The following is a 27052-nucleotide window of genomic DNA, read 5'->3' as shown; positions in this document are numbered from 1 at the left end:
ACACACACACACACACACACACACACACACACACACACACACACACACACACACACACGCAAACACAACTTCCAACTTCAACATCACTGTCAGCCCGTCTCTCTCTCTCTCTCTCTCTCTCTCTCTCTAAATTTGGTTCTCAGTTTTGTATATTGACATTAAGTCTCTTCTAAGTATTTTATATTGAATTTACAACAAAATTCAATTTAATTTTATAATATGCTACTTTCTTGTCTGCTATTCTGGATTATTTGTAGACTTTTTTTTCACTGCTAAATACCCTACAAATGCCAAACATACATTGTTAAAGGCATATGACTCAGATCACAAAATTCTGATTTTATAGACTGATTGGATTCACAGTAATTCATCCTGGAGACTAGCATTTTCAGTGGTCTTTGAGGGGATTTGTAGCATCTGTAGATAATAACCCCAATGATGTCATCAGGGTTATCTCCCATCAGCCCAGCATCCTTAGGAATGACATCCATGTTTGATGATTCTGCACGATTTGGATCCAGTCCCAGTGCTCACAGCATATGCAGGATTTTATGCAATAGATCAGAATATATTGCAGAGGCCATATGCTAAAACATACACCTTTCTCATTCATATAAATGTTGCCACTCTGGCAAAATCGTGCAGGATTGTCTGTCAACTTTTGCTGCATGCTGCTACATCATCCAGCAAGATGTCATATTGGCCAATCAATACATGAATACAACCCTATATTCCTGCTGTTTATGTCACTACTGTTATGATGAAACATGCAATAGTTGCCTCAGGATTTTAGTGCATGTTGTCAGTCTGACTTCCCAGCAATTAAGTGAAGTTTGGGGACGCTATATGTTTGGGCATGTAGGTATCTTTTTATCTTGTCATGGATAGATGTTTTATTTTGTGTTTTGCATACTTGTCTGTATGGGTTTGTTTAAGGTTAAGTCAGCTGTATTTTAAAAACAGAAAGCCTATGCCACAAATTGGGAGTGATGATTTTGGGACGCATAGTTGTTTTTTCATCTGTCTTTTTCAAGTACCCAACTTTGTCAAAGCACTACTAATCGAATTGATCTATTAGTGTTTTCTCACCCTGTCATGATCACCGTCATCATTTTTGGCCGTCTGTTGCTCCGTTGCTCTTCATATATGGCACGTCTTTTTCGACATCATTTTTCTGACTGTGAAGGGTGACAGATTGTAAAACATACCGGTAATCAGAACGTAACATTAAATGCTTTACCCTGATCGTTACACATTCTTGAATGAGGTTGGATGGAAGATGCAAACTACTGTTGCTGTTTAGAAGCTCTTAATTGTAGAAGATAAGATAAGATAAGATAAGATAAGATAAGATAAGATAAGATAAGATAAGATAAGATAAGATAGACTTTATTAATCTCACAAAGGAGAAATTTAACGTTACAGGACTCTTAGAAACAAAAAACAGAGGAGTGCAAAAAGTCACGAAAGATGCTATGATGCTGTGTGGTGCTGCAGCCACGTGGCATTGTTTGCAATGGCTGTGTGAGTGGCCAGACAGGGTCAGGGGCAGCTGAGAAGATTGCACTTAGTCAATTAATAGCCATGAAGTGAAGAGCTCTGATGCTTTCGCCTCCATTCATCTCTCCGTAAAAAAAAAAAGCTGGAATACACTGTTATGTAGCCAGCCACTTAATCCAGACACTGTTCCTCAAGGCAAACCCCAAAATAATCACAAGGGTGACTGCAAATCAATGGTACAGATAAGTCTCTCCTTCTTTCTCACACTCTCTCCCACACATTAAACACTTATGTATTTTTTTTCTGTATGTGCTCATAACTTGGTATGTATATAACTTCATTTCTCTCTAGGCTCAAGAAGTTGATTTTTTTCTATCACATGTTGTCTGAATCAAATTCTGAAAATGGAGTATTGACAAAAGCCAGGTAAGAGTGCAACAACAGAGGACTAAATCACTGTTATTCTTCGGAGCTAAAAATCAAAAGATTGGTTTCTGACATGTACTCACGGTTTGATTTTGTTGGAGAATCTCTGTCGCAGGATGAGTGCGATGGTGGTGAGGACCATCATAGTGGTACACATGGTTATAACTCCCCAAGGATCTCCTGCCTTGGGACTGCTGACGGTTCAGAATACTTCTTCCCCCATTGAAAGGCTTGAATGGTAAAAGGCAGAGTTTGTGGTGTAACAATCTGACTATTCCTGCCTTTCCGCTTTGGCTCTCACTCATGATTGGGAAGATTAGCTCAGAGGATTAGCTAGGATCAAGCAGGGGGGTTAGATCTCACTGGCAGGACTAGGAAGTAAACAGAGCATGCTGTGTGTTGCTATTCTGAAAACAACCCACCTCACCACCATGCCGTTAGCACAGCAAGACGAATCAACCTCTAGAATGTCTTTTTAGTTAAGAAATGGCAGAAGTTCGGCAGCAGGCCTATGGCTGCCTCACAGCATGGGGTTTAAGCATTAACATATTCCAATCAGCTCAAATTAGTGTATATCTGGATTGTGCTGTTTCACTCTGATAGTGCTCAGACTTACTCTGATAAGCGTTGGGTCTTTGTTAGATATCATGGAGGTGCTTCTAAATATACCCTCTAATGACATCCCTGCAGGCAAAGTGCAGGGCTCCTGCAATATATTGTGAAAAGAGAGCGAATAGTGGGATAAATAGAGCTATAAATAGGGACTGTCAGCAGCTAAGCCACTTATACTTAGCACTGCTGACTCAAGAAGAGAATAAGAGAGCAGTAGGCCAAGGACAAGAAAAGAAAAGCATGATTTTGTCGACAGAAATACAGGAGCAGACAGAAGTTTGAAAGACATCTAAGGGGATATTCTTTGTATTTTTTATTTCAAAATTTACTCCATTACAGATACAAATGTGAGTCATAATGAAAAAAAAATGTACAATCGTCACAATTAACTTTTAGAAATGTAAAAATGTCTTCATAATATCTAATAAAATGGACACAAGTGGATACAGACTGATAAGAGGAAACATCTGAAAAACATCCTAATGTTTTGAAAGAATGCCGTTTACATTTTATTTTCCAGATATACACATTCAGCAGAAGGCACATCCAAGTCAAATGTGACCTCTTGTCCACTGTTGGATCTACAGTTTGTATTTTCTTCCTCTTTGCTCTCTGCTTCCAGCCTTTTACGCAAGAAGGAATGCAAGGAGGGGAGCTTTACAGTTTAGATTCTCTCTCTCTGTCTCTCTGTCTCTCTGTCTCTCTCTCTCTCTCTCTCTCTCTCACACACACACACACACACACACACACACACACACACACACACACACACACACACACACACACACACACACACACACACACACACACACACATACACACACAAACACGCACACACACACGCACACACGCACACACTCCGCTAGCCACAAGGGCAGAGTATTTGTTCTTATTGTTGTTTACGTTAAAGTGTATGTTCCAGAGCCCATGATTATCTTAGATTACATCAAACTGTATTCCCAGATACAGTCCCAGTTACAGTCAGTTGATTCCTATCTGAGGCTGCAGCCCCAAAAATTGGAAGGATTCTCATGTGTCCAAGTTTGCAAGCTTCAACCAGTCGAGGTTGAAAGCTTTGTCCAGCCCACTTCCTCATAGACGGCTGTGATGCCACAGTAGACCGTAGCCAGGAGTTTGGTCCATGCTGCAGCCACATCGGGAGTGACAACCTCTGGAAACCCTTCCCCCAGGACCTCCAGAATCACACCACTCAGAATCTGAGGAGGACACAAACACATACATCTAAGGCTTAAAGTAATAGAAACTGCTTGACATTATAGCCCGAGAATGTTATACCAATATTTTTTTACATTTAGTCCAGATTCAGTAGAATGAAATATAACGGGCACCTTAGTGACTTTTAAAGGTGCTGGTAAGTGTTGGCCGTCCAATCTTTGTGACTATATCTTCATATGTGAGGGGGTTAGAAGCAGAGTGGTCTAACCCATGAAAAATTGGAACTGAATTTTATAGAATTTCTGTAATATTTTATGGTCTAGATCAGGGATGTCAAACTCGTTTCGCAAAGGGCCGGTGTGGCTGCAGGTTTTTGTTCCAACTAAGCAGCATCACACCAGACCTGACTCATTTAATCAACCGATCTCAGTCTCCAGACAGGTGATTGGTCAGACTGTGTGCTCTAGGCTACAGCATTTAGTTCCAACATATCTACAGCACACAGTCTGACCAATCACCTGTCTGGAGACTGAGATCGGTTGATTAGATGAGTCAGGTCTGGTGTGATGCTGCTTAGTTGGAACAAAAACCTGCAGCCACACCGGCCCTTTGTGGAATGAGTTTGACATCCCTGGTCTAGATTTTAGTGGCAAAGTAGTCTCACCCACAGCCCAAATATAGCGTTAAAGTGACGCTTCGAATGTTAGACCATTCTTGAAAACACAAAACTTTGTGCTCATTTTTCTCAAAAACTACAGAAAGTCGATTGGACGGCTTTGCTTCCACACCTTTCATTCAGTACAAACAGTAGTATCATCCTTCTTGGCTAACTCTTGGCAAGAAAACTATTTCTTTAATAATATATTTTAGTACTAAATGAAATGAATCTTTGGGGTTGCTAGTACTGCCAGAATGAACACTGAAAATTGGTTACTTTCAACGAACTGATCTGCTTTATTGGTTGTGTTGTTTTTTTCTGCTCACAACCAACTTTCTACTTCTGCTAAATGAGTAGGTATCACGAGTCAACTTGACTCGTGATACCTACTCAATGAGTAGGTATTGATAGTAGAAATTAGAAAGTTGGTTAAACCCGTCTGAGCATTCTTTCAAACCACTTCTGGTATCCTATATCACCACGTGGATCAAAGGTTTCTGTTTTGAGGTTTATTTGCGCCAGTTTAGTGACAACCACTTAGAGAATATCTGCTCCTCAAAGTCAGACAGGTGTTGTCTTTTAATATTAAGGATTTGGTTAACACGGTATTGCATGTCGGACATTAGTCTAATCTTACAGTATTATCCAGTGTTTCCTGTAACTGAAAAACCTGGTAGTGACATGGAAACTAAGTCCCAAATCATGAGCCAGAGTCTAAGGTTTGACCATGTTCAAATATCCTCAAAAGCTTCTTTAAAGCTCTTCAAAAAAAATCAGGCCCAGCATTCAGAGACAGCAGGATTTATTGTCAACAGAAAATACAGGAGCACTTCTTAGCAGTGATAACACCACAAGAAAATACTGAAAATACTGTAAAATACTGTAGTTCTGCATCGTCTTTTATGCTGCGAGAGTTGGCCTCTTTCTCCGGGCGTATTTTTGGAGAGATAGTTCTGACACCATGATATTTTTCTAAATCTATTGGTCAGATTTGACAGCAGGTTATCATATTGCACCATTAGGTCACACTTTACAGAGGACATGTGCATTAGGTTATCATTAGGCCACGTTTTACAGAGAACCTCCATCCATCCATTCTCTATATACCACTTTATCCTCATTAGGGTCGCGGGGTGCTGGAGCCTATCTCAGCTGACTCGGGCGAAGGCAAGGTCAGTCTGTCGCAGGGCTACATATACAAACAATCACACCTACAGGCAATTTAGAGTAACCAATTAACTGCAACATATTTTTGGACTGTGGGAGGAAGCCGGAGTGCCTGGAGAAAACCCACGCATGCACAGGGAGAACATGCAAACTCCATGCAGAAAGATCCCAGGCCCACCCTGGGATTCGAACCAGGGATCTTCTTGCTGCAAGGCGAAAGTGCTAACCAGTATGCCGCTGTGCATCCCTTACAGAGAAATGCCCAGAAATATTCAGACTTTGTCCCTAATCTCCTGTACACTATTGCCTACCATTTTGTGACAATTTCTTTTGCAAAATTACACCATTATGTATAGTTATGTTTCTTATACCATTTTGAAAGAGTTATATTTCCTTATGTATTAAGCAATTATGTGTTGAGTAGTCCATATTTCAAAATAAATCTTTTACTTTATGATCTTCTAGCTGTCTGCATGAGTCCTCCACATACACACACGCAATGCCATCAAAACACCAGTCATTACTAGAATATCATCATTATGTATTTCACACATGTTTTAACTCTCTGTTCTTCAGTGTCACAGCATTTGTCATCATTATATCATCTTTTACTTTTAGCATATCGTACCCAAAAATATTACACTACAATAGCAAGTTGTAAACTCAAATCCAGGAATCCTCAGTTTATCCATATCTGTTCATGCCACATAATAATTCTGTTTTGACTATATAGAATCCTGTAAAGGTGGCAGATTTCAGAGGTTTTTTAGTGAGCTAGTTTTTTCATGTAATGTCATGGACCGAAAATGGAGAAAATTTTTAGTTCACAAATGGAACTAAACATTGAGTGATAGCAGGTATTTGTGGAATTTGTGCGAGGCTTGATTGATGTCTGAAATTACAGATATTGTACAATTTCCTTTGAATATACCGTCAAACAGTTAAGCATATTGGGTCCTTTGTATACTAACTGTGAAACATACTACGCTGGTTGCCACTTTTACCAACAATTCTTATTCATATGCCTCTTTATACACTGCACTGTCTGTTATTATATCACAAGCATCCCAGTCATTCAAAGAGTGTGTCACTTTGCTTTGTTTTCACACACACTTTACCTTGAAGTACACAGGCTCCACCTTGTGACGGAGTGCATGGGCCTTTCCCAACAGCTCCAGCACTGAGGCCACCTTCTCTGCGTTGTCGAGGCTCTCCACCAGCGTATTGATGGCATTCATGACTCTGTGAGCGTGTTTCCTCAGCTGGGAGCTCTTCTCCAGCTCCTCCGGGTCCTCAATGTGTTTGAACTGGCTGAAATACTGCTTGGATGACGGGAAGTTCACAAACAGCCTGCAAAGGAGGAGAGTTAAATGAGAGATCTGTCGTGTATATGTGTAGCTACTCTATTCTCGTCGGCCTTCAGACTTCAACGGCTTGATCCTGCAAACCCACGTTCATTTCTGAAGCTGGCAAGATACCACGAGTAAACAGTAGCACTCACATGACAGAGCTGCGTGTTTTCCGTTTAGATGTTTGCTTTAAACTGCTTCTGTGTGATATGGACTACATATATTTGAAAAGAATTTCAGAAAGTGAAGGTAAACATGCTGCTGCAGAGAAACCATCATGCAAAGTCAGTAAAAAATGTGCCTTTTAGAGGGAAAAGATATTTTAGTTATGTTTAGTTACACTGTACATAATGCAATGTAATAGTTCAAGAATCAAGCCACGTTTTCCTGTATTTACTTAATCAATAAACATGTTTCACTGGAGAGATGCACTAAATTTTGCAGCATCAAATAAAATCTGTTGAAGCTTGATCTGACGATGAGTGCCCGGAGAGATTCTGTTTCATAACTGTTTGAACTCTGGCTTTGATAAATGTCTGTTCTATGTTTTTTCAGTGCTTTCCAGTGTATTGGTTGCATAATATCTGTTCCCACTTGGCATTCTTTGTAAAGTCAATATTGGATGTATATATTTAAATCTTCCCTGTAAACCCAGTTTGATAGTTAACTCCATAAATTAGGGTTTTTAAGGAAACACTGACAGCTAACTAAGTGCATTGTACCAATGCATATCATCATGTTTGTTGTTTTATTCACCCCCCAGGCTGAAAACCCAGACATTAACCAAAGATCTGGGGTTGGGAAACACATCTCCTTCCTCACCACTCCTCTTGAACCTGTTTGCTCAGGTATGTCACTGTGCTTCCTGTCATGACTTAAAAAAAAAGTCCCATAATGCTGTGCAATTTTCAACACAAGGTGAAATGAACTAATTAGAGCAGGTAAGAAGACTAAGGCTAGCACACCTCATGACTTCCTTTTTACTTTGTGATTGATGATGCAATTCCAGTTACTGCAAAGACAGTGAATGTTTCATGCTTCTAATGGCATACATAATACATTTTTCTAATTTTAATACAAGTTCCTGGTCTAGATTTTTGATATCTCCCTGCACATCCTAACTCACACTGTGGTCTCTCCGAGGATAAATTGCCAGTTCAAAAATGTTTTTCGTAGATTGTATCGCTGCTTGACCTTCAGAGGTATCGTAGCGAATTAACAGAGAGGAACCTAAAAATTCGCCCCCTCCCACTGTCTGGGAAGAGATCCAATGCATCTGGTTGCTGGCTATCATATCAAGATGTCCCAGCTCCCCTTGTTTCCACAACAACTAACACAAAAAGGAAGCAAATATTTTGGCTAGATATTAGAGTTTTACTTGTGAATTTAAATGTCTGACAAGGGAGGAGGTTAGAAAGTGGTGTCTTAGTTTTTCAGCTCTGGATGGAGGGCTGGTGGAGCAAAAATATTTCTAGTTTCACTGCAAACTAATGAGGAACCATGGTGTTTAATCTTTCTTTCTTGTAATTGCATGACCTGTGGTTGCATATAAATAGCCTCATTAGTATTTTATGTGGTCATTGGACTCTTAATCCTTCCTTATCTTATTTCAAGAATAACCGAAGAGCTGAATTGAGGGAACGTTTCTAATTTCAGAGACAGAGTGCCATAATTTACTACTTTAGATCTTATCTGTTAACCCAGTGACAGTTGGATTCAAGGATTTGCGGTAGCATTATGGTTTAGCAAGAGTGACAGGATCTATCCTTACTGCCAAAAGAAGAATTTCCCAGGGTCATGCTTATCGATCAATCCTCATTTCTCAAATTCCTGAAGGTTGAAGGGTTTTTGTGATGGAATGTAAGTTGAAAAATATGGCAGCAATTGAGTTACAATTATGTAATTTTAGCAACTTTATCATGAAAGATGAGGATTTATTGATTTTTAGGTAGAAGTGCTGCAGCTACATTCTTTTATGTATTCAGTAATCTGTGAAGAAATACATCAGTTCACCAATGATGAATGTACAAATCTAATGCTACCCTCCCTCTCAACTTTCGCCCCCTGCAATCAGAAAGGATTATGAAGGCATGCTGTGTCATGCAGTGAATCTCGTCACACGTGAAAGACAGTCAAAGCCTTCACATCTTTGCCAAATCCCTGTTCACAGTTGATTTTTGGAACAACTTCTTAAGTCAAAGGACCTAAAGTGACTATAACAGGTTACCATAATTAGATATAATGAATCTTAAGTGACTAATGAAGAATAGTTGAGAACAATGTGACACATCTATATAGATATTGCACTAGAAAAAGTTGTCATGCCTTGTTTTCAAAGAGAAGATGGACTTTTTTTAATGGTCTTGCTGGCTGAAATGGAATCAAGAGACATGTAAAAACAGATGTAGGTTGCCTGGCCCTCTAAACAGGCATTCAAAACATGACCTGCTGTGTAAGGGAGGGAGCCCTTTGAAAGCCAAAGATGTCTGACTGATGGATTGTAATGTTTATCTCTTGCCTCTGCAAATTCATAAATACGACGGGGAGATGTGTGAGTATCACATTGCCTGTAAAAATATCACCTGCTGTGCTCCTTTGGACAGAATGTAAACTTGTAAAATCAACAAGGTCTTCCAAATTTTGATTCTGCTGGATTCTGCAAAGGGGAAATTCCCATAGTCTGGATTTGAATTACACAGATATGTTTACTGATTATTGGGGAAAATAGGTTGCATCAGTAGTTTTGTGGCTCCAGCAGGTGGATTAGTATGAGTGAGAAAAAAATATGCAAAAGGCACATTTAACCTGATAGTCAGTGAACTAATTAAAGTTGCAGAGATAAGAAGAAATTAGATTTTTTCAAAAGTCTTACTGCATAATTTGACTGCTTAATGCACGTTTTTTCAATTTCAAATAATTTCTCTCCAATGAGGGATCAACTACATTTGTCTTCTCTTATCCTATCTTATACAATGCCTATTATAAGCAACTCAGTAGAAAAAATAAAAACAAGATAAGTGCAAATGGATGCACAACCACAATGGCGATAAATATCAAAATAGCTCAGATATAACACCTTCTCTCATCTAATTATAGACAGCATCTGTCACTGTGTCACCTCTTTGCCATTTCATTTCTTCTTTGAATTAGATAAATATCTTCTTATCTCACAAGTGGCTCCAGCTGCCTTAACAAATTCAAACACAAGACAAGAGAGTAAACTACAGAAAGAAATACCTGACTAGTATAGCCACCCCGGCATCGTCACAGTTCTGGTAGACTTTAGCCCACGAGTCCTGGATCATCACCCTCTCCTTGTCAGTCAGTGGACTCGGTCGCTCCAGGTGGTCCACCTCTCCCTCTCCCTGCATCCTCTCCATCTGGAAACACAGTGTGTAGCGAGCTGAGCACATGCAAAAGGCAGGGCTGATGATGAGAGTACCCCTCCCCCAAAATAAACACAATTTCTACCTTATTTCTTGTTCGTTTTTTTGCTTATTTGTGTTTCCTTCTCTTTGCAAGAGGAAGCAATTCCCTCTTCCACCTTTCCCCAGTGAGAATCTCTGCTCTCTACCTTCTGAATCTCTGCTGAACGAGAGTGTGAGTGAAGAACAGGCTGAAAAAACACAAGAAACGCACGCAGCGAATGAGGAGGAGCCTCTGTACTCTCTGCTTTTACACTCTCCCTCCCTCTCTCCCTCTTCCTCCTCTAGTCACCTCACCTTTGTAGGTGGTGTTTGATGAAACATGATGAGATCTGAAACAAATCCTTAATAAGACAGTCCGATATGTCATGCATGCAACGTGTGAGCATGGAGGCAATGTAATATTATGGTGTCAAAACAAGATAAAGGAGCACACCGACCGTTTCCTCCAGGGGTTCCATTGCACACCATCCGGGAGATTAACTTTCAATATTATTGGATTTCTTACAAAGCCCTGTAAATATAAAAACACTTTGCAGACTGAGAATTAAACAGCATGACGTACATCAGAAATAGGGCTGACGTCTATTCTGTTTGATTTGTTCTGTACTTCTAACAAGATACTGATAATATCAGTCCATTTTGTATTACTTTACTCAACCCATTACACACCCTTAAGAGGCTTTTTAAAAACTACACATTGTCCAGCTTTGTTTTGCAGCAGGCATTATCAGTGGGAAGGCATATCTTACTCCTGCTGCCACTGCTTAAAAAACTTATATGTTCTTAATCCCACTTCACAGTGGCATGACGAAACAGGACCCTTACACCTGATATCTGGAAGTTTACTTTCAAAAGAGCGCAAACAAAGGAGGAGTGAAATACATCAGATATAACTAAAGTTAAGCCTCAGGTGAGGTGCAATGTACGAGCTCAGGTTAAGCATTAGCATAGTCCTTGATAGCTTGTCGCTGCCAATCCCGTTGCACCACGAGGTGTATTTATTTAAAAAAGCTGGCAAATAACTGGACTTAAGGTGTCCATGTGTCATATTTTTTAAATGTCTTTGCAAAATAACCTTTAAAAATAGGCTGTGCAACTTTTCCTTTGAGTTATATTATGCCAGCTAGTCAGATTTTAAATATGTAATGCAGTAATATGGTTAAAGGTGAATAAGACCATCTCAGACAAACCAGTCCCAAAAATGTACAACAAGATCAGCATCCATGATTACGCATTCTTATGGTCATCAAACCGGTTCAGTGAGTCCAGAACAGATTATTGTGCAGCAGTCGATTAATGAGGCTTGTTTGTGATTGTAGGACTCACGTATGCACTACTTTTACTGGTTTCTGCTCTGGTGTCCACACACAGATTTACGCTGTAGGTCATGTGTAAGATTGTGCAACAAATGTAAAAAAAAAAAAAAAAAAAAAATCTGGATTATTTTGGTTTAGTGTGACATCAAAAATGTGATAATTCTACTTCTTTGTTATTACTGAGGTCGCAGTGGGTGCTGGTTGCCCACCCCATTAACATGCATGAATACTCGAGAATGTAATCCAGTCCAGTACACCAACACCGTGCTATGACTTCAGTGCTAAGCATAAGACAAAATTATTACATACGATTGCAAAAAAAAAAAAAAAGAAAAGAAAGAAAACTTGGAAGCCTTGCGAAAGTACAATGTATGGCAAAGCTGCTGCATTGGAGATTTCACAGGTGCATCTTGTAGATTAGCCTTTGAGTGTCTGTACCTTTAATGCCGTCTCTTGAGGGACAGCAACACAAAGATAAGATTTCATGGTGACAGTATTCTACATCTAAAGACATAACTCTGCAGTAGATACAGGGCTAAAGAGTAATGACATCTAGTGGGCAGTTGGAGTAGTACTGCTTTTCAGGTCAATCCAGATGCTATTTTGAGTCTGGGTCAGTCTATGTAAATTACTTGTGGGAAAATTAAATCACTAATTGCAAATTGCTCAACGACTGAGGGGATAAATGAAGGCTACTACAGATTTTTATTTGTTTTTATTTCACCCAAGCACTGGCAATAATGGGATTAATCCATGACAATATGATGGCTGTCTAATCCATTATCCTGTTATCCAAACTGACAGATTAACAGTAGAAACACATTTCTACATCAGCTCTTATAATGGACTTTATGAGCAAAATTTCATTTCAGAAGCAAATATTCCACTTTTTTACTCCAATATAATAATTTTAAAGCCTCAGATTTTTAAATATTAACGGAATTATAACAAAAATGGTTCAAATCAGTTTATTTTGGCACTGAATGCATGATCTTAAGATTGTGATAAAGTATTTCAACACTGTGACATAGTTACTTTTAAGTAAGTAAAACACCTAAATACTTCTTTCACCATTGAATAATTACGACTTCGGTGTAGGATCGATACATAAGCGCAGCCGCTAAGTTTGACCCAGGGGAGATCCCGTCGTTGTCAGTGTGGCCCGTTGATAAGCTACAGTGCTACCTGACGTGCAGGTACCAGTCGTTTGCCAGCCAAGAATCGCACAATTTATTTGCCACACGACAGTAATTAATATTGAATTTGTAGCTATGTTCTAGGTGAGTTTTTGTCGCATTATAACGGCAAATTTTAGCTCCTCCGGCAGGCTAATGTTTGGTCAGCTAGCTAGCTAACGACAACGTCATAAGAAGAAAATCGCAACAAAACGTGTCTTTCGGTTGACACGACAGTATCTGTGAAATAAAACACGAAGAGTACTAGAATGAATGTGGCTAAAAGCGGTTACCGTGTCTTTTCCGCCAACTCTTCAGCAGCATGCACAGAACTGGCCAAGAAGATAACGGAGTAAGTCGTTTTTTTAAGGCACTGCTATTATAACTGACTTTTGAGTTAATTTTTAACGGTGTAGTGTTCGAATACATGGAGCCAAGCAGTAATGCGTGTTAACTTGTGAGTAGCATATGATTGTGTTAAAGTCTGGCCTTGGGGATCAATGACATGCAGCTTTTTCCAATAATACACTAATCACGATTACTGACACATGATAAGTGGCTATCATGCAACATGGAGCGTTATTTTTGTGTTACAGCTGTTTTTGTAACACTGTGTGTGTCTCTGGTCACGAATGAATGAATGAGTGAAGGCTGCCTCGTGCTGGTTTGTGTATGAGTTGGTCGATGATCTTTAGATTTCACAACGGGTTTCAGTATTATTGATATGTTTTGTTCTTGCTTCACAGGCGGCTGGGAGTTGAACTGGGCAAATCTGTGGTCTTTCAAGAATCCAACAGAGGTAGGAATGTGACACTAAATCCATATGTCAGGCATCTGTCTGGCTAACTCTCATTTTAATAATTATCTGATGAGCATTTTGTCTTTAACAAATGTAGGGATTGTGTACCCAGCAATGTGGAATGTGGAGAGCATTTGTGCTGCACACAAGAAACCTTTGTGTGATGCACTGAGATGATTTCCCCAAGAGTTAGTGATCATATTCTTCATGAATGCGTAGATCTGAATTTATTTCTCCAAATTTAAATACTTCAAGTCAGAGTATGCTGTAGATCAGAGATGTGAAACTCATTTTAGTTCAGTTTAAGTCAGCCCAATTCGATCTCAAGTGGGCTGCACCAGTAAAATCACAGCATAATAACCTATAAATAACCACAACTCAAAATTTTTCCTTTGTTTCAGTGAAAAAAAGTACATTGTGAAAATGGAACATTTAAGGAATTATCTTAATGCAAAACATCATGAACAACTGGAAGTTTCTTCAGAAAAATATGTTCAATTTCAACAACATTTTGCCTCAGTTTATCATTTACACATTACAACTTACAGATCACAGTGTGTCTACAAAGGCACAAAGCATTTAGTCACGGGTACCTGGAACTGAACAATATAGTTTTTTACTTTATGGGCAAAATGACAAATGTCAGACAAAAAAAACAACAATAACAAGAAAAAAATATGATAAAAGTGAGGCATAAAGTGACAAAAAAATGGATGAATGGCATAAGTGAGACACAAAATGACAATAGGATGACAAAAAACACAAGCAAGACAAAAAGGAAACTCAAAACGACAAAAACAAGAAACGAAATGACAAAAACAGAGACAAACAACAAAAGGCAGATAAAAACCAAGACAAGATATTAAAAAAACTATGCACAAAAAACAATGACTACAGTATTTTACTCTATGATCAAAAAAGCTTGTCAAGGTCGAGAATTTTTGTTTAATTTTTAGTTTTACTAATTTACTATTTGCAGTTTAATGTAGTCTGTAATTTTTATACTTTACAAAGTCGACCCACAGTCCAGATTGGACCTTCTAAGGGGCCGCTTTTGCCCTGCGGACCACGTTTGACACCAGTGCTGGATCAGTATTCCTTCATGACTAAATGTATGTAACAGATAGAAAATGATCTGCTAAATGCAGTGAATATCTGTGCCACTAAGAATCCAAGCATCATTGCTAGTTCCCTAATATTCACATTAAATCTCTTTAAAGGCTTTTATCACATGAAGGCTATTAAATATTTGAGCATGACATGGACATTTGGAAATGAAGACTGTTGCAGAATCCTCAAGGGCATCTTTTTCACTCATAACCGACTTATCAGGACATGGGTTGAGGATGTGCAAACACTGCGAAATATACAGGCGTATTTATAATATATCTTCAGTAATATCCCTTCACTGTATTTTATGGAATGTGAAACCTCAGCTGTGGAGTCAATGCAAGTTAGTGTTTATGCTTGCTGATTTTCTGAGAAAACTGAATATGTCTTAATTGTTCCTCTGTACAGAGACCAGAGTGGATGTAAAAGAATCTGTTCGTGGACAAACGATTTTCATTATCCAGACCATACCAAGGTGAGCTGCGGAAATTATTTTCAAAGTTCTTACCATAGATTTACAGTAACTTAAAGTTCACATGATTTACTCTTTGTCTATATTTTTGCAAAAAACAGAGATGTCAACACGGCCATTATGGAGCTGCTGGTTATGGCTTATGCTCTCAAGACGTCTTGTGCAAAGAACATCATTGGCGTCATCCCTTACTTCCCCTATAGCAAGCAGTGCAAGATGAGAAAGAGGGGCTCGATTGTATGCAAGTTGTTGGCGTCAATGTTAGCTAAAGCAGGTAAAGACAACATAGCAAACCTTATTCTGTGATTTGTTAGACGTCTCTTTGTTTGAGTTAGATTTTTATCTGTCTGTTCCTTCAAAGGATTAACACACATCATCACCATGGACTTGCACCAGAAGGAGATCCAGGGCTTCTTCAGCTTTCCAGTGGATAACTTGCGTGCCTCCCCTTTCTTGATTCAGTACATCCAAGAAGAGGTGATAATCTCATTTGAATGTCTCCTGTGTGTATTTTAGTGTATGTGTTGGTAGCTCCATGTAAATTAAATCAGTCCGTTTGACTGAAACACTGACATTTGGTTTCTTTCATCTTGTCAGATTCCTGATTACAGAAATGCCATCATTGTTGCAAAGTCCCCCGCTGCGGCTAAAAGGTAACACATGCATTTCACCTTTGATTGTTCTCCCCTTTTCTAAACATTAATTATCTTGTGCCTCAAATATTAAATCATACACTTAACCAATGTGTGCAAGTAAAATTGTGCATATACATATAGATGATAAAAGGGAAATTATGAAGTCGTTTGCTTCATTTCACCACTGCATTCAGATTATTTTTTTCTTTTTTGTATTTTCTAGGGCTCAATCTTATGCAGAACGGCTGCGTCTGGGTCTGGCTGTGATTCACGGCGAGGCTCAGTGTTCAGAGTCTGATATGGCTGATGGAAGACACTCCCCACCATGTGTACGCAACACCACAGGACACACAGGACTGGAGCTGCCTTGTAAGAACAATCATCCTTGTATATCATTGTTTTTGTTTTCAGGGTTCTTTTTGGGCAGTTTTCTAGTTTCTGATGCTTGATAGATTTTACCTGTATGAGTACTGTCAACATCACTGTTTATTGATTCTCACAGTTGCTTTTTATTCACGCCATAGCCCAAACCAGCAAGAAATTCCTTATTATTTCTGCTAGTTAAACTCTTCACTGCTTCGATTTTTAATGTCAACTGTTCATTTTTTTTTAACAGATTTTTTTTTTCACAGCAGACATTTTGACTTGTCAGAGCAGGAGAAGCACGGTTGAAATAAATGTCTCCAATAAGTGAAATACAACCATCATTTATACTCTTGTGCTTTCCCTGCTGTGACCTGTTAGAATATGTGTTGTGCATAGCATCTACTTTTCCCAACAACTTAATGCAGCTCCTATTTGTGCTAACCTGTTTTGAGCTGATGATTCTGCCGTTTCTCACTCATACCATCGACCATACCTCAAGACAAGGACTTTTTGTGTTACTGCATGATGCATTTCCACAGACATACTGCTTTTACTCATTATGCATCCTCAACAAGCCGCAACTCCAGACTTACAAAGAGTGAACTACTAAATATTCATAGAAGCATAGCCCCCTGCTTGTTTCTTGGCACATACTTTAATTTTGAAATGTTGATTTCTGATGAGAACTACAATTTTTTTTTTTTTTTTTTTACCACATTGCAGTGTTGAATTGTGGTAAGACAACTTTAAAGGTTGAGTCAGAAAGAATATCAAATTAGTGTGTCATTGGCAAATGACTCCGTATTTGCATCCAGTATTATTTCATTATTCGGTTAAAAAAAAAAAATCCTAATTCTTAACCTTGACTTAAAAAATCCTCCTTTGGAACTTGCAACTCACAAATTGCTTCATCCATTTGTTCCAGATTGTAATCCAGCCAGCCTGATTTGTTGTGTTGTTTTTAAAATCCCTGTCAACCTAGGGAGAGGATTTTCCAAGTCTTGGCATCATGTGTTTGTCATGTCAAATATTTGTGCATTTTGTGTTAACGTGGTGTTTATTTGTTGATAATAGCAGGCAAACAACAAGCTCCGTTCCCTGGCATAGAGCTTCCAAGTACGACCGTAAAATTAATTTACATCTGACTATGAAATGATTCCTCTTCAAATGGTTCCTCAGTTCGTGCATGTCTAGAAAAAGGGTTTGTGTTGCATCTTGTGAATATACAGTCTGGATTCAGGAGGGGGAGTTGTGGAAAAAATGCAGATTATTTGTGCCCAGACAATTTGCACTGACTAAACCTTTTCAGGCCTACAGTGTGCTTCATAGTATATGCTATTTGCATGGCATGTTTGACTTGAAAACAACACCTTTCATGTTTACTGCACCTTTCTACGATTCCAGACAGATAGTTCTACAAGATGGCTGAAACCCTCTTTGTTTTGTTGTGTTCTGATTTTTCTTTTGAAATCCATGAATCAAACCAAAACCATGCCAAACATTTTTTTCCTTTTTTATTTTATAGTTGAATATCTGGACTCATCTTGCCAATCAACACATGGTGCACCCATAAGTAAAACCGCTCTGAAAAACCTGATTAACATTTGGTCATAACCGCATGTGAAGAAAACAAGAAAGCATGCTTTGGAAACTTAGTATCCAGCGAGTTTATGAAGAAATGTTACAAAAGCAACTCTTAGTATTTTTAAGCGTTCAAGTTTTAATATGCTTCCTTAGCGTAAAACAGAATTTATTTTGTCAATGTCAGTATTTGGTGCGGTTATATCCAACTCTTTGGAAACCTGCAATAACATTTGCAAATTGAAACCCTGTAATCTGCTGAGATCTCTGAGGATTATGTTGACTTATGGGTTTTGTTGACACGTTTTAAGACATCCTCAATTCATTTTTAAGTATCTGACCAAACATTTCTCAGGTAGCTAGTGATAGTGCATCAGCAAGCTGTCACGACAATGTATTTTTGAGAAGTGTGTGTACTGCTAACAACATGGCTTTTGCTGTTTTGTTTTGGTTAATAGCGATAAAAGACTGAATGTGACACTGCCAGGTTTTCTGATGCTGTGGGACTCACGGTATTCAGCAAAGTGTTCTGCAAGGCATGCTCCTCCTTTCTCTGCTTCTTTGTACCTTTTCCTTCACAATCGGCTTGGCTGGCTGATTGTTTACCGGTTGATTGTTTCCTCAAACCCTTTGAATGTCTACATTTACATGCACACCAATACTCAAAATGCAGCTTTTATTTTGGAAATTGGTTACGCATCAAAGGTCTGTGTGAGGGGTGATCACATCTAATCCCAGTGTAAATCTAAGACTTTAATTAAGACTTGGACACGCATTTATCAGAATTTCAGATCTGCGTAAAGGTCAAGCACTTTCATGTTGTCAGCTGTGCATATGCATGCAGAACATTGAAAATTTGTATAGTCATTTAGAAACTGAAATTGCATGAGACCAGGATGTTAACAGTGTGTCAGGAGCAAAACGATAATTGCTTGTTATCTCGGGATTGGAACAACTGCACTAGTAGTTTTATAGACTAGATATGAATAACTAAATTGCATATTTTTTATTGTTATATCTGTCAAATATGTAGCTGTGAGGTATAATCTGATTATTGTGTGCATGTAAAAGTAGTTGCTGGCATCACTGATGTTCGACTGAAGACTGATCCCAGAACATTGGCAAGTGTGTATGAAAACAACCCTCATCGGTGCTTGCCACTGTCGTCCCGTGTGAAACGAGATTGTCTGCTGCATATCTGGTTCATATGCAGACTGCTGCCATACGCCTGCCACAGCCTGGGCCTGAGGCTGTGTGTGTCCAGGCGGTTGTACATTGCCTTCTGATTGGGTATCCTGGGCAGAAAACCCTTTTGGTCATTTGATCTTTGCATGGCATGTTTTGTACTATGTTTGGCATTTCAGTTTAATCCCCTAGGGGTAGGTGGGGTAGAATGGGGGGGGGAGAAGTAAATTTATTTATTTTTTTGCCTTTTAAATTCAATATAGTGTTTCTAGAAATGATTCATAAAAATATACTTAAAAATTCAAGGTGCAGATTTGCTTTAAACCATTTTCTCAACCCATTTTACCCAATCTACTGAGGTTTATTTCTGATTCGGGGAGATACTGTACACATAACCTCCTGGAAGTGCTTGCACAGGTAACCGGGTCTGCTTTCCTTTTCAGTAATGATGGCCAAAGAGAAACCTCCGATTACTGTTGTTGGAGATGTGGGTGGCAGAATTGCCATTATTGTGGTAAGATGCAGACATTTTGGCTGCTTTGCCATATTTTGATTATTACTGTTTTATTTGATTGTCATTTGGAGTGATTCCAAGCATTTCTGAATACATGATGACATACAGCTTGGTTTTAAAAATACCACTTGGGCAGTCATCATTGTAAACATCACTGTTTCAAAACAAGACCATGTCCTTTTAAAAAGAACTAACACTTTCTTCATCTTGCATTTAAAAAGTAAAATTCATCAGCCATACCCATCCCAGCACATTCAGCTGCATCTTTATTTGAGCTGGTGGCTAATTTTAGCTGTCTGCAGATTTTCGATGGATCATGACACTTCTTTCTTCTTCTGCTATGTCTACATTTGTTATTTCCGAGTTATTGTATAGTGGACTATACCTACCGTCTGCTGTTTTATTTTTACACATTCCTTCTAACAATTCCAAAATGTAATGCTCTTGATTTTTAGAGATGCAAAAAACTACAACTGTACTTAACTGTCGATGATGATGACTATTCATTACTATTAATGAGCTTTTTTTTTAAAGTACAGAGTAGTAAATAAGTGAAGAAGGGAGTGATGTTTAACACCGTGTAGTCTTCATTTTTGCATTTCTAGTTATTCCATAAGTCTCGGGTGTTGTCACCTTACCTACTCTTCAATATTTCTTGCATGCTCCTGTTTTTATTATCTGAAACTACCAAATTATACTGTGTAAGATCAACAAAACCTAAACCAGAAAGCTGACATTCTCTCCTCTCTTATTAATCCTAACAAGGAGAAGAAGTAGAATCAGGTGAAATGTCCAACAAGATATTAAAAACAATCAGTCTTTGAGCACGATTAGAGCTGTGCAGGTAGATGATCCTAATGATCAAAGAGGGGACACTCACACATTTTAACAAAAGCGAAAAACCGGTTGGTTTAGGGATCATTTATAGGTTTTAGCTACACATTGTGTTTTCCTTTTTCTTCCAGGATGACATTATAGACGATGTTGGAGACTTTGTTGCAGCTGCAGAGATCCTGAAAGAGAGAGGAGCCTATAAAATTTACATTATGGCCACACATGGTTTACTTTCTGCAGATGCTCCACGTCTCATAGAGGAATCAGCCATTGATGAGGTAAAGTCACCCAAATGTATTGATTTTAATTTTCTTTTGTGTTTTTCTTAATGTCAACCTGTCACTGTTCAATAAAAATGTGTCACACATCCCGAAAAATGCCAATATGGAAGCTACAGGAGACAAACTGAAAGAACGTGTTTGCTCATTTTATCTCCTGTTTTTTATGAACACATTGTAAAATAAGGTTCTTCCATGTAATGGACTTTTTTTCTGAAATATTATGGCATTTTATGGCGTTGAATGAGTTGTAGCTAGAACACAAATCAATATGTCCAACAGTTGCATTTCTGGAAAGTATGAGTTTCAGTTTTCAATTCCTCTTAACGGTCCAGTGTTCAGAAAGCTCCAATTTTATTCTAAATATAGTCTTTGTTGTACAAAATGCAATTTATTGTGTATGATATTATATAATGTATATGATTTAAGCATTTTTTTTTTTTTTTTTTTTTTTAAATGTGTTAACAAATTACTTGCAACTGCAGTTTGTTGTTCATGTATTAGCCAGACATTGCCTGTTGGGTGCATCATTCACCCAGTCTGGATATAGGACTGCATATTTGTGATAAAACATTAAGAACGGGTGAAAAACAGTCGCATTGATTCTTTCTAAGGTCCACAAGAATAGCCGAATGCAAATTAGTTTGCAGACCATTTAATAAAAGGATCAACGAACATGGGCCCAGAGGGTGAATGAGTTTATGAATAGTTTCTGCTGTATTAAAGAATACGACAATTTGGGTTAAATTTCCAGGGTGAGGGGAAGAATGGAAATATGGATGTCTTAATTTTCTGACAGTGGTTGCATTATTGTATTTCATGATAGATAGATAGATAGATTTTATTGTCCTTCCCAAATGGTGACAGAAATTCTTCTTTGACAGGCTGCAACAATAAATCATGAACTCCAAAGTGCTAAATTGTTCAATTGAGTGGGAAACTTTTTTTTTTTTATCAGCATAAAGACCCAAAGTTAAACAAGCACAGGACGTCTTAGAAAGTCCCTCTCAGAACGTTTAACTAAATTCAATGAATCACACACGATGCTTTAGAGAATAAAATGTCAACCCACAAACTGTTGTTCAGTTTTGTGGATGAACTGAAAGTTTTGGTGGAGGAAACTCTGACCACAGCTTTTACAGAAGCAAGTTGACTGTAAGTGTGCCACCCATGAACAGAAAACTAAAGAAACTTGTTTTTATAGTATGTTTTAACAAGTGTGCTTCAGCCATTTTGTAATAAATACGAGATCTTTGGACATTTTGTAAAATAATGCAGTGAAGTTCTGTCTCTCAGGTGGTGGTGACCAACACAGTGCCCCATGAAGTACAGAAGCTACAGTGTCCAAAAATCAAGACGGTGGATGTGAGCATGATATTGGCTGAAGCTATCCGCCGCATCCACAACGGAGAGTCCATGGCGTATTTGTTCCGCAACATCACCGTGGACGACTAGAGTGTCAAAGTAAGAGCTGAGGTGGGTTTCGGCGATTCCGAGCTCCCTTCTGCCCGCTTCTGTCACAACCTACTACTGTCATGTTAAATGTATTGTGGATGTCAACATTACATGTTTCCTGATTAATTTAAAGAAATTGAAGTCTATAAGTCACCCAAAGTTATTTATCCCCTTACCAAAACTTTTTGAAATGTATTTCTTCTGATAAGTCAGAAAGTGCATGTGGTGTCTGATTGAGAAAAGGGTGATAACCTCATGCAAACAAGACTGATTGCAGTTATATCCTTGAAGCCTCAATTCTTTTCTTGTCTTGCTGCAGTCACTTTTTGTTTATTTTGAACAAAAGAAGCTTTGTATTTATAAAGTTATTTTGTCATACACTACAGTACCTCATATTTTGTGACTGAGCGTATTCTGCAAAAAAAACAAGCTAATGTCTCCATTAATTGGAATCTGTGCTTTACCAACCATTTTTCCTACACCCTTACTGGCTGTGGTGATCAGAGCTGCTCAGGCACTGTGAGTTCTTTGCATTTAATAGGCGTGTTGCTTCTATCCATGAAAGAAGGACTTCTCAAAAACTATATTTTTATGCAGCTTTTTTGCACCATTTGTAGGAATGTTTGGTAAGATGTTCTGTGGCAGAAGAAGTTTATCATCAGAGTTAAATAGGCCATCTTGTATATATTGTATTTATTAGTGATCAGTTAAAATAAGATATTTTTTCCTACATGTTCGTAGTAATATCTAGCCAAGAAGATACTTTCAGTTCAACAGTCTTAGGAAATCTGCTTCAGAGAGATTTGCTGTTATCTGGGTGCCATGGAGTCGAATTAAACTTGTGGTGTTCAAAGCATTAATAATATTTCATTTTGGTTCACGCAGTGTTCAAAGCAGCGTCTGAGAAATGTGGCCATTATTTATGGCAAAACCAAGTATTTAAACTCTCTCTACTGGCATTGATTGAGGAATTTAGTTATTACACCATTTTCTTAACTGATAATTGGCAGCGCTATCAATCAATAACTGATTAATTGTAAATGTGAACTGAATTGAATGGACTAATTCCCGTATGCTACATGACTATTTAAAATATTCAACATGGGACATTTTCTATTAATGCAATTTGATTGCCTTATCAACTTGTTATTAGAGTAGCTGACCCTGTAGGTTTCAGTGAGTATTGAGAATTTGAACAATGTCCATAACCCATTCAGTGTCACTGTAGTCTTTGTCATGGTGGCCTATTGCTGACTAAATTCTCATAGTGCTCTCACTATTGAGAGGCTAATGGAGGGTACATTTTCTGACATGTCTCTTTCATCCTCTGCCGTATCGATTAACATTTTTGTAATAAGTTAAATTATTAATAGAAATTACCCAGTTGCCTGTAATCTGTAACATCCCTACATTGATTTTAAAAATCCCATTTTTTTTCTTCCAAGGAAAATACCCTCTTGCTACCTACAGCTCAAGCACACCAGCTCACCTGTGATTCTGCTCAAACTACACTAAACTACGCTTTTTCACATTGCGGTATTAGAGTGCTTCAGCCATAAATGTCCAAACAGGAAAGGGAGTCTCACAAGATGATGGGATTGGTTGCTTGGGTTTGTTGCATAAAAAACCTCCAAAAGTCTCAATCCGTGGTTTTGAGACCGTTATCAGCTGCAGCTTTCCGGTGGAACTGCTAAACCATGGCGTTGACTGCTAATTTTACTCATGATGTGTTTTGTAGCACATAAAAAACACCATTTGGATATGCTAACAAGATCAAAAACTTCAATTTAAGCAGATGGAAACTGAAGATTTGGACACCACAAATGTAATTCTCTTCATTTCCACTGTGTTGCACTGCAAGCAGAAGGCTAACTGTGAATGGCTACATACTGTAAGTGGGGAAATGCTGTAAGTTTGTGTCATTGGGTGACATGACCCTTTAATATACTGTATCACTTTAACCAGCTGATGCTGTTATCTAACAGTGACAACACATCGCATATGAATGACATACTTAGTGACAGGGAAATCCATTTGGATTTCTACGTGTTTTAACCAGTTTACTTCAGATCGCTAAGATTCTGCATTATTACCAACTGCTGCTGCAGTCAAATGCTGTTATCCAGTAATAAAAAGTGTGGAGGGATTTGAAAAGTCTTCTGGTCTGGTGGTTTGCTACTAACTGCTTTTTACAAATTATAATGATTTTTTGTAAAGCCGTGCAGTCAGTTTTTTTTTTTTTCCAGTACAAATTGATTCTCAATATTTGAAATGGTTTAAAAAGTAATTTTCTGCGGTTTTGTAGTAAACAAACTTGGCTGCATAGTGTCATCAGAAGGTGGTGTTACAAGCTGTGTTATGCATGTGTATGCAGGTGTAATAAAAAGAGCAAAAAACACTTAAGCCACAAGTTCTAATGTAATTATTTTTTCAAATCAGCTGGTTTTGGTCATGTTTGGTTTCCCTTAAAGTGCATTAATTCTTTTTTGAAAAATAGAGAACTTTTCAAGTGAGTAAAAAGCATGTTAGCGACACACATTCTTGTTGGAATGTTTCAAATGCAAGCAGCAGGCATGACCTTTTATTTTGAAGGAGTCCATGTTGATTTCTGTTTCTTCTTTTTTGGATTCTAATTTGAAACAGTATTTCTCATCGAGGCAGTGCCTTAAAGCAACCAACTTTGATTATTATCCCAAAATATACCAGATCAGTAGACTTTGAATTGGTCCATGCTTGCAGCTGCATGACTGCTTTGGCAAAATCCACTGATGGTTTATGTAATTTTTTTGTTTATTTTTTTATTTATGGTAAATTGGCAAACAAAAAAAAAAAGGTGGAAACAGCAGGATGATGTTGATGTCTGTGGTGTCTCCCCATAAGACTTGTGCCATCATTTTTTGTGCCCTCTGAGTGAATTTCAGAGTGATGCTAATGTGGAAATTAGTGGATTTCTATGCTGATCGAGCCTTTAGCTCAGGGAAAATATACTTTATAAGCCAATGCACAATTCTTTACTTTTGTGTTGCACATGCAAAACAACGTTTATTGAGAATGTCTTCCATACAGCAATACTGTATATCTTAACCACTTATTGAGCTTTGTGATAGATGCTGGATATTTCCTGATTTGCTAGTAGATGAATATTTGAAAGACAAACACGTTGGTGTCGTGTTGACACAAAGTTGGATAAAAGCTTTTGCTATGTCTGCTCAGATTGCATCTGTCGTTAGCCTATTTCATGATGTCTTCCCTGCATTTGCTGTTCTTATGACTCCTTCCCCGCACCCTTCTGTCTCACTCTGTGTGGTATTTGTCAATGTGTATGAAAATAAAATGGTTGCCTCTCATTGCGTCTCCACCGAATAAGGATTTAATTTAATGTGCTCCGTTGAATAACACTGTTTATACCAGTGCAGTTTATGCCTCCTTATTATATATAAAAAAATTAATTTATTAGGTTTTAGTTCTGACTTCAAATTACCTAAAACCACAATATTTCTGTGCAGTCTGTGTTAAAACTGGAGATAAATGTGATGATGCATGATTCTTTTGAATATTGAAAATCATTTGCAAACTGGATTGCTGTGCTGCATTTCAGGGACATACTTTATCTTGACGCTTGGCAGAAATATCAAAATAAAACAAGAAAGTAACAGCTGAATAAAATAAATTATTTAATGAGAATCTGAAGAAAAAAAAACAACGCAGAAAAGCAAGTTAGGTTGCATTGTAGTGAAGTTTTAGATACTGTAATTCACAGTTCGTCTGCATAGCATCAACTTGCTATTTCATGATCATAGATGTTTACACAATCTTGCATATTGCAGATATTTAATGTTGATATAAAGCTGGTATTTTGCAGAGTAGAATGCAATACAATAATGCCGATACAGCCATATTTGTGAAATAACAGGGTCTACATTTAACTTAACATACATTAGCACAGTGTTAAATATGCTGTATTAAGTACAATCATTACCAGTTCCTTGGTAGTATTTATTCTGTCCTCTCATAAAAACACCTGATGTAGCGGCAGTCAGAGATCCTATACTTGTTCAAAACTTCTCAGGTATCTTTGAAGCACTGAGGAGCTTGGACCAAGTCTAGGAGCAGAGACAAACGCAGAAACTTTGTCAGTTATTGCAGGAATTTAAGCCGCCATGAGAAGTCAGCTTCAAGTCTACATTACGTCACAGTGGTAGCAGCAGTAACTAAAATAACGCTGTGTGTGATCACTCCTAGATGAAAAGTTTAGATCGCACCTGAGCTTTTAAAAAGGAGGTTCTGCCTCTGCGTCTCCGTCCATGTGGCAGAAAAGACGAGCTCGTGGATGAAGACAGCTGTGAGTTTAAACAGGGCACGAAGAGGAACCAGAGATCTGATAATCCCAGGTCACTTCCTTGTCTCATTCTGGGGAAACAATGTACCTTGTGTGATTGTTTTTGGAAAGAGGAAGCATACCTTTTTGTTACCCTCTCTGGCCCTATGTGGCGTTTCAACAGTCAGGAAATGTTAACAATACACGTGAAGGGTTTTTAGAGAACATAAAAATGTCAGTAAAAGAGCAGTGAATGCCATTTTAGTTGATTATCAACTTACACTCTAACTTTCATGTGATCCTGAAGTTGAAGAAAAGTGTATGTGATACATCCAAATGCAAGTTAAAAATGTAGAGTTACATAGATGTTCGCACGTATTCATTTCATATCATGTACTGTGGCAGTTATTGAAAACAAAACTTAATCAGGCATGTACAGTTTTTTAGGCGTTTTGTATATTTGGAGATTGAAAAACTCTGCATCCTTATATGAACTTGTAGTGATTATTCATCAGCTGTGGAGGCCATGAATATTGTCTTCTTCACCAGTAGAGGGCAATACAACACAGAACGAAGAGCGTACAGAACTGATTTTATGTTAGATCAATCCAGCAATCTTGTTTTCGTTTCTGCTTCAGTTTTACTTTTCAGCTTCCTTAGTGCACATTTATTAAAATCAACAATCCCTTTAGCACCCT

At 38.1% G+C, this 27052-nt stretch overlaps 2 protein-coding genes across 4 annotated transcripts; one reads left to right on the top strand and one right to left on the bottom strand.

Annotated features, from left to right (window-relative positions):
- Nucleotides 1–2836: 2836 nt before the first annotated feature.
- Nucleotides 2837–13202, bottom strand: LOC110961474 (cytoglobin-1-like). 2 transcript variants are annotated; one of them, XM_022209101.2, is made up of 4 exons: nucleotides 13101–13202; nucleotides 10126–10268; nucleotides 6658–6889; nucleotides 2837–3755 (listed from the first exon to the last, which is right to left on the bottom strand). In XM_022209101.2, exons 2-4 carry the CDS (start codon nucleotides 10266–10268, stop codon nucleotides 3591–3593), a joined length of 540 nt encoding a protein of 179 aa, XP_022064793.1. In that variant the 5' UTR covers nucleotides 13101–13202; the 3' UTR covers nucleotides 2837–3590. The 2 variants fall into 2 exon arrangements, with proteins under 2 accessions (XP_022064793.1, XP_051797031.1); XM_051941071.1 differs by lacking the exon at nucleotides 13101–13202 and adding an exon at nucleotides 10360–10827.
- On the top strand, nucleotides 12692–25383 carry LOC110961472 (phosphoribosyl pyrophosphate synthase-associated protein 1). Of its 2 annotated transcripts, XM_022209096.2 has the most exons (11): nucleotides 12692–13159; nucleotides 13554–13606; nucleotides 15125–15191; nucleotides 15290–15462; nucleotides 15550–15665; nucleotides 15786–15841; nucleotides 16047–16192; nucleotides 17264–17305; nucleotides 19399–19469; nucleotides 20435–20581; nucleotides 21878–25383. In XM_022209096.2, the coding sequence occupies exons 1-11, from the start codon at nucleotides 13077–13079 to the stop codon at nucleotides 22034–22036; spliced, it is 1113 nt and encodes a 370-aa protein (XP_022064788.1). In that variant the 5' UTR covers nucleotides 12692–13076; the 3' UTR covers nucleotides 22037–25383. The 2 variants fall into 2 exon arrangements, with proteins under 2 accessions (XP_022064788.1, XP_022064789.1); XM_022209097.2 differs by lacking the exon at nucleotides 17264–17305 and having other exon boundaries at nucleotides 12697–13159.
- Nucleotides 25384–27052: the final 1669 nt, after the last annotated feature.

The sequence above is a fragment of the Acanthochromis polyacanthus genome, chromosome 21 (assembly GCF_021347895.1).
Source record: "Acanthochromis polyacanthus isolate Apoly-LR-REF ecotype Palm Island chromosome 21, KAUST_Apoly_ChrSc, whole genome shotgun sequence".
Taxonomy (NCBI): domain Eukaryota; kingdom Metazoa; phylum Chordata; class Actinopteri; family Pomacentridae; genus Acanthochromis; species Acanthochromis polyacanthus.
Note: the sequence above shows the minus strand (reverse complement) of the source record. Positions and strands in the feature narration are given on the sequence as shown.

Excerpts from the sequence above, each read along its gene's own strand:
- LOC110961474 (XM_022209101.2), bottom strand. The coding sequence starts at position 10,268 with ATGGAGAGGATGCAGGGAGAGGGAGAGGTGGACCACCTGGAGCGACCG. Across the intron at positions 6,890-10,125 it reads GGGGTGGCTATACTAGTCAG|GCTGTTTGTGAACTTCCCGT; the intron begins GTATTTCTTTCT and ends CCTCCTTTGCAG. Across the intron at positions 3,756-6,657 it reads TGGAGCCTGTGTACTTCAAG|ATTCTGAGTGGTGTGATTCT; the intron begins GTAAAGTGTGTG and ends TGTCCTCCTCAG.
- LOC110961472 (XM_022209096.2), top strand. The coding sequence starts at position 13,077 with ATGAATGTGGCTAAAAGCGGTTACCGTGTCTTTTCCGCCAACTCTTCA. Across the intron at positions 13,160-13,553 it reads CTGGCCAAGAAGATAACGGA|GCGGCTGGGAGTTGAACTGG; the intron begins GTAAGTCGTTTT and ends CTTGCTTCACAG. Across the intron at positions 15,842-16,046 it reads TCCCCCGCTGCGGCTAAAAG|GGCTCAATCTTATGCAGAAC; the intron begins GTAACACATGCA and ends TGTATTTTCTAG.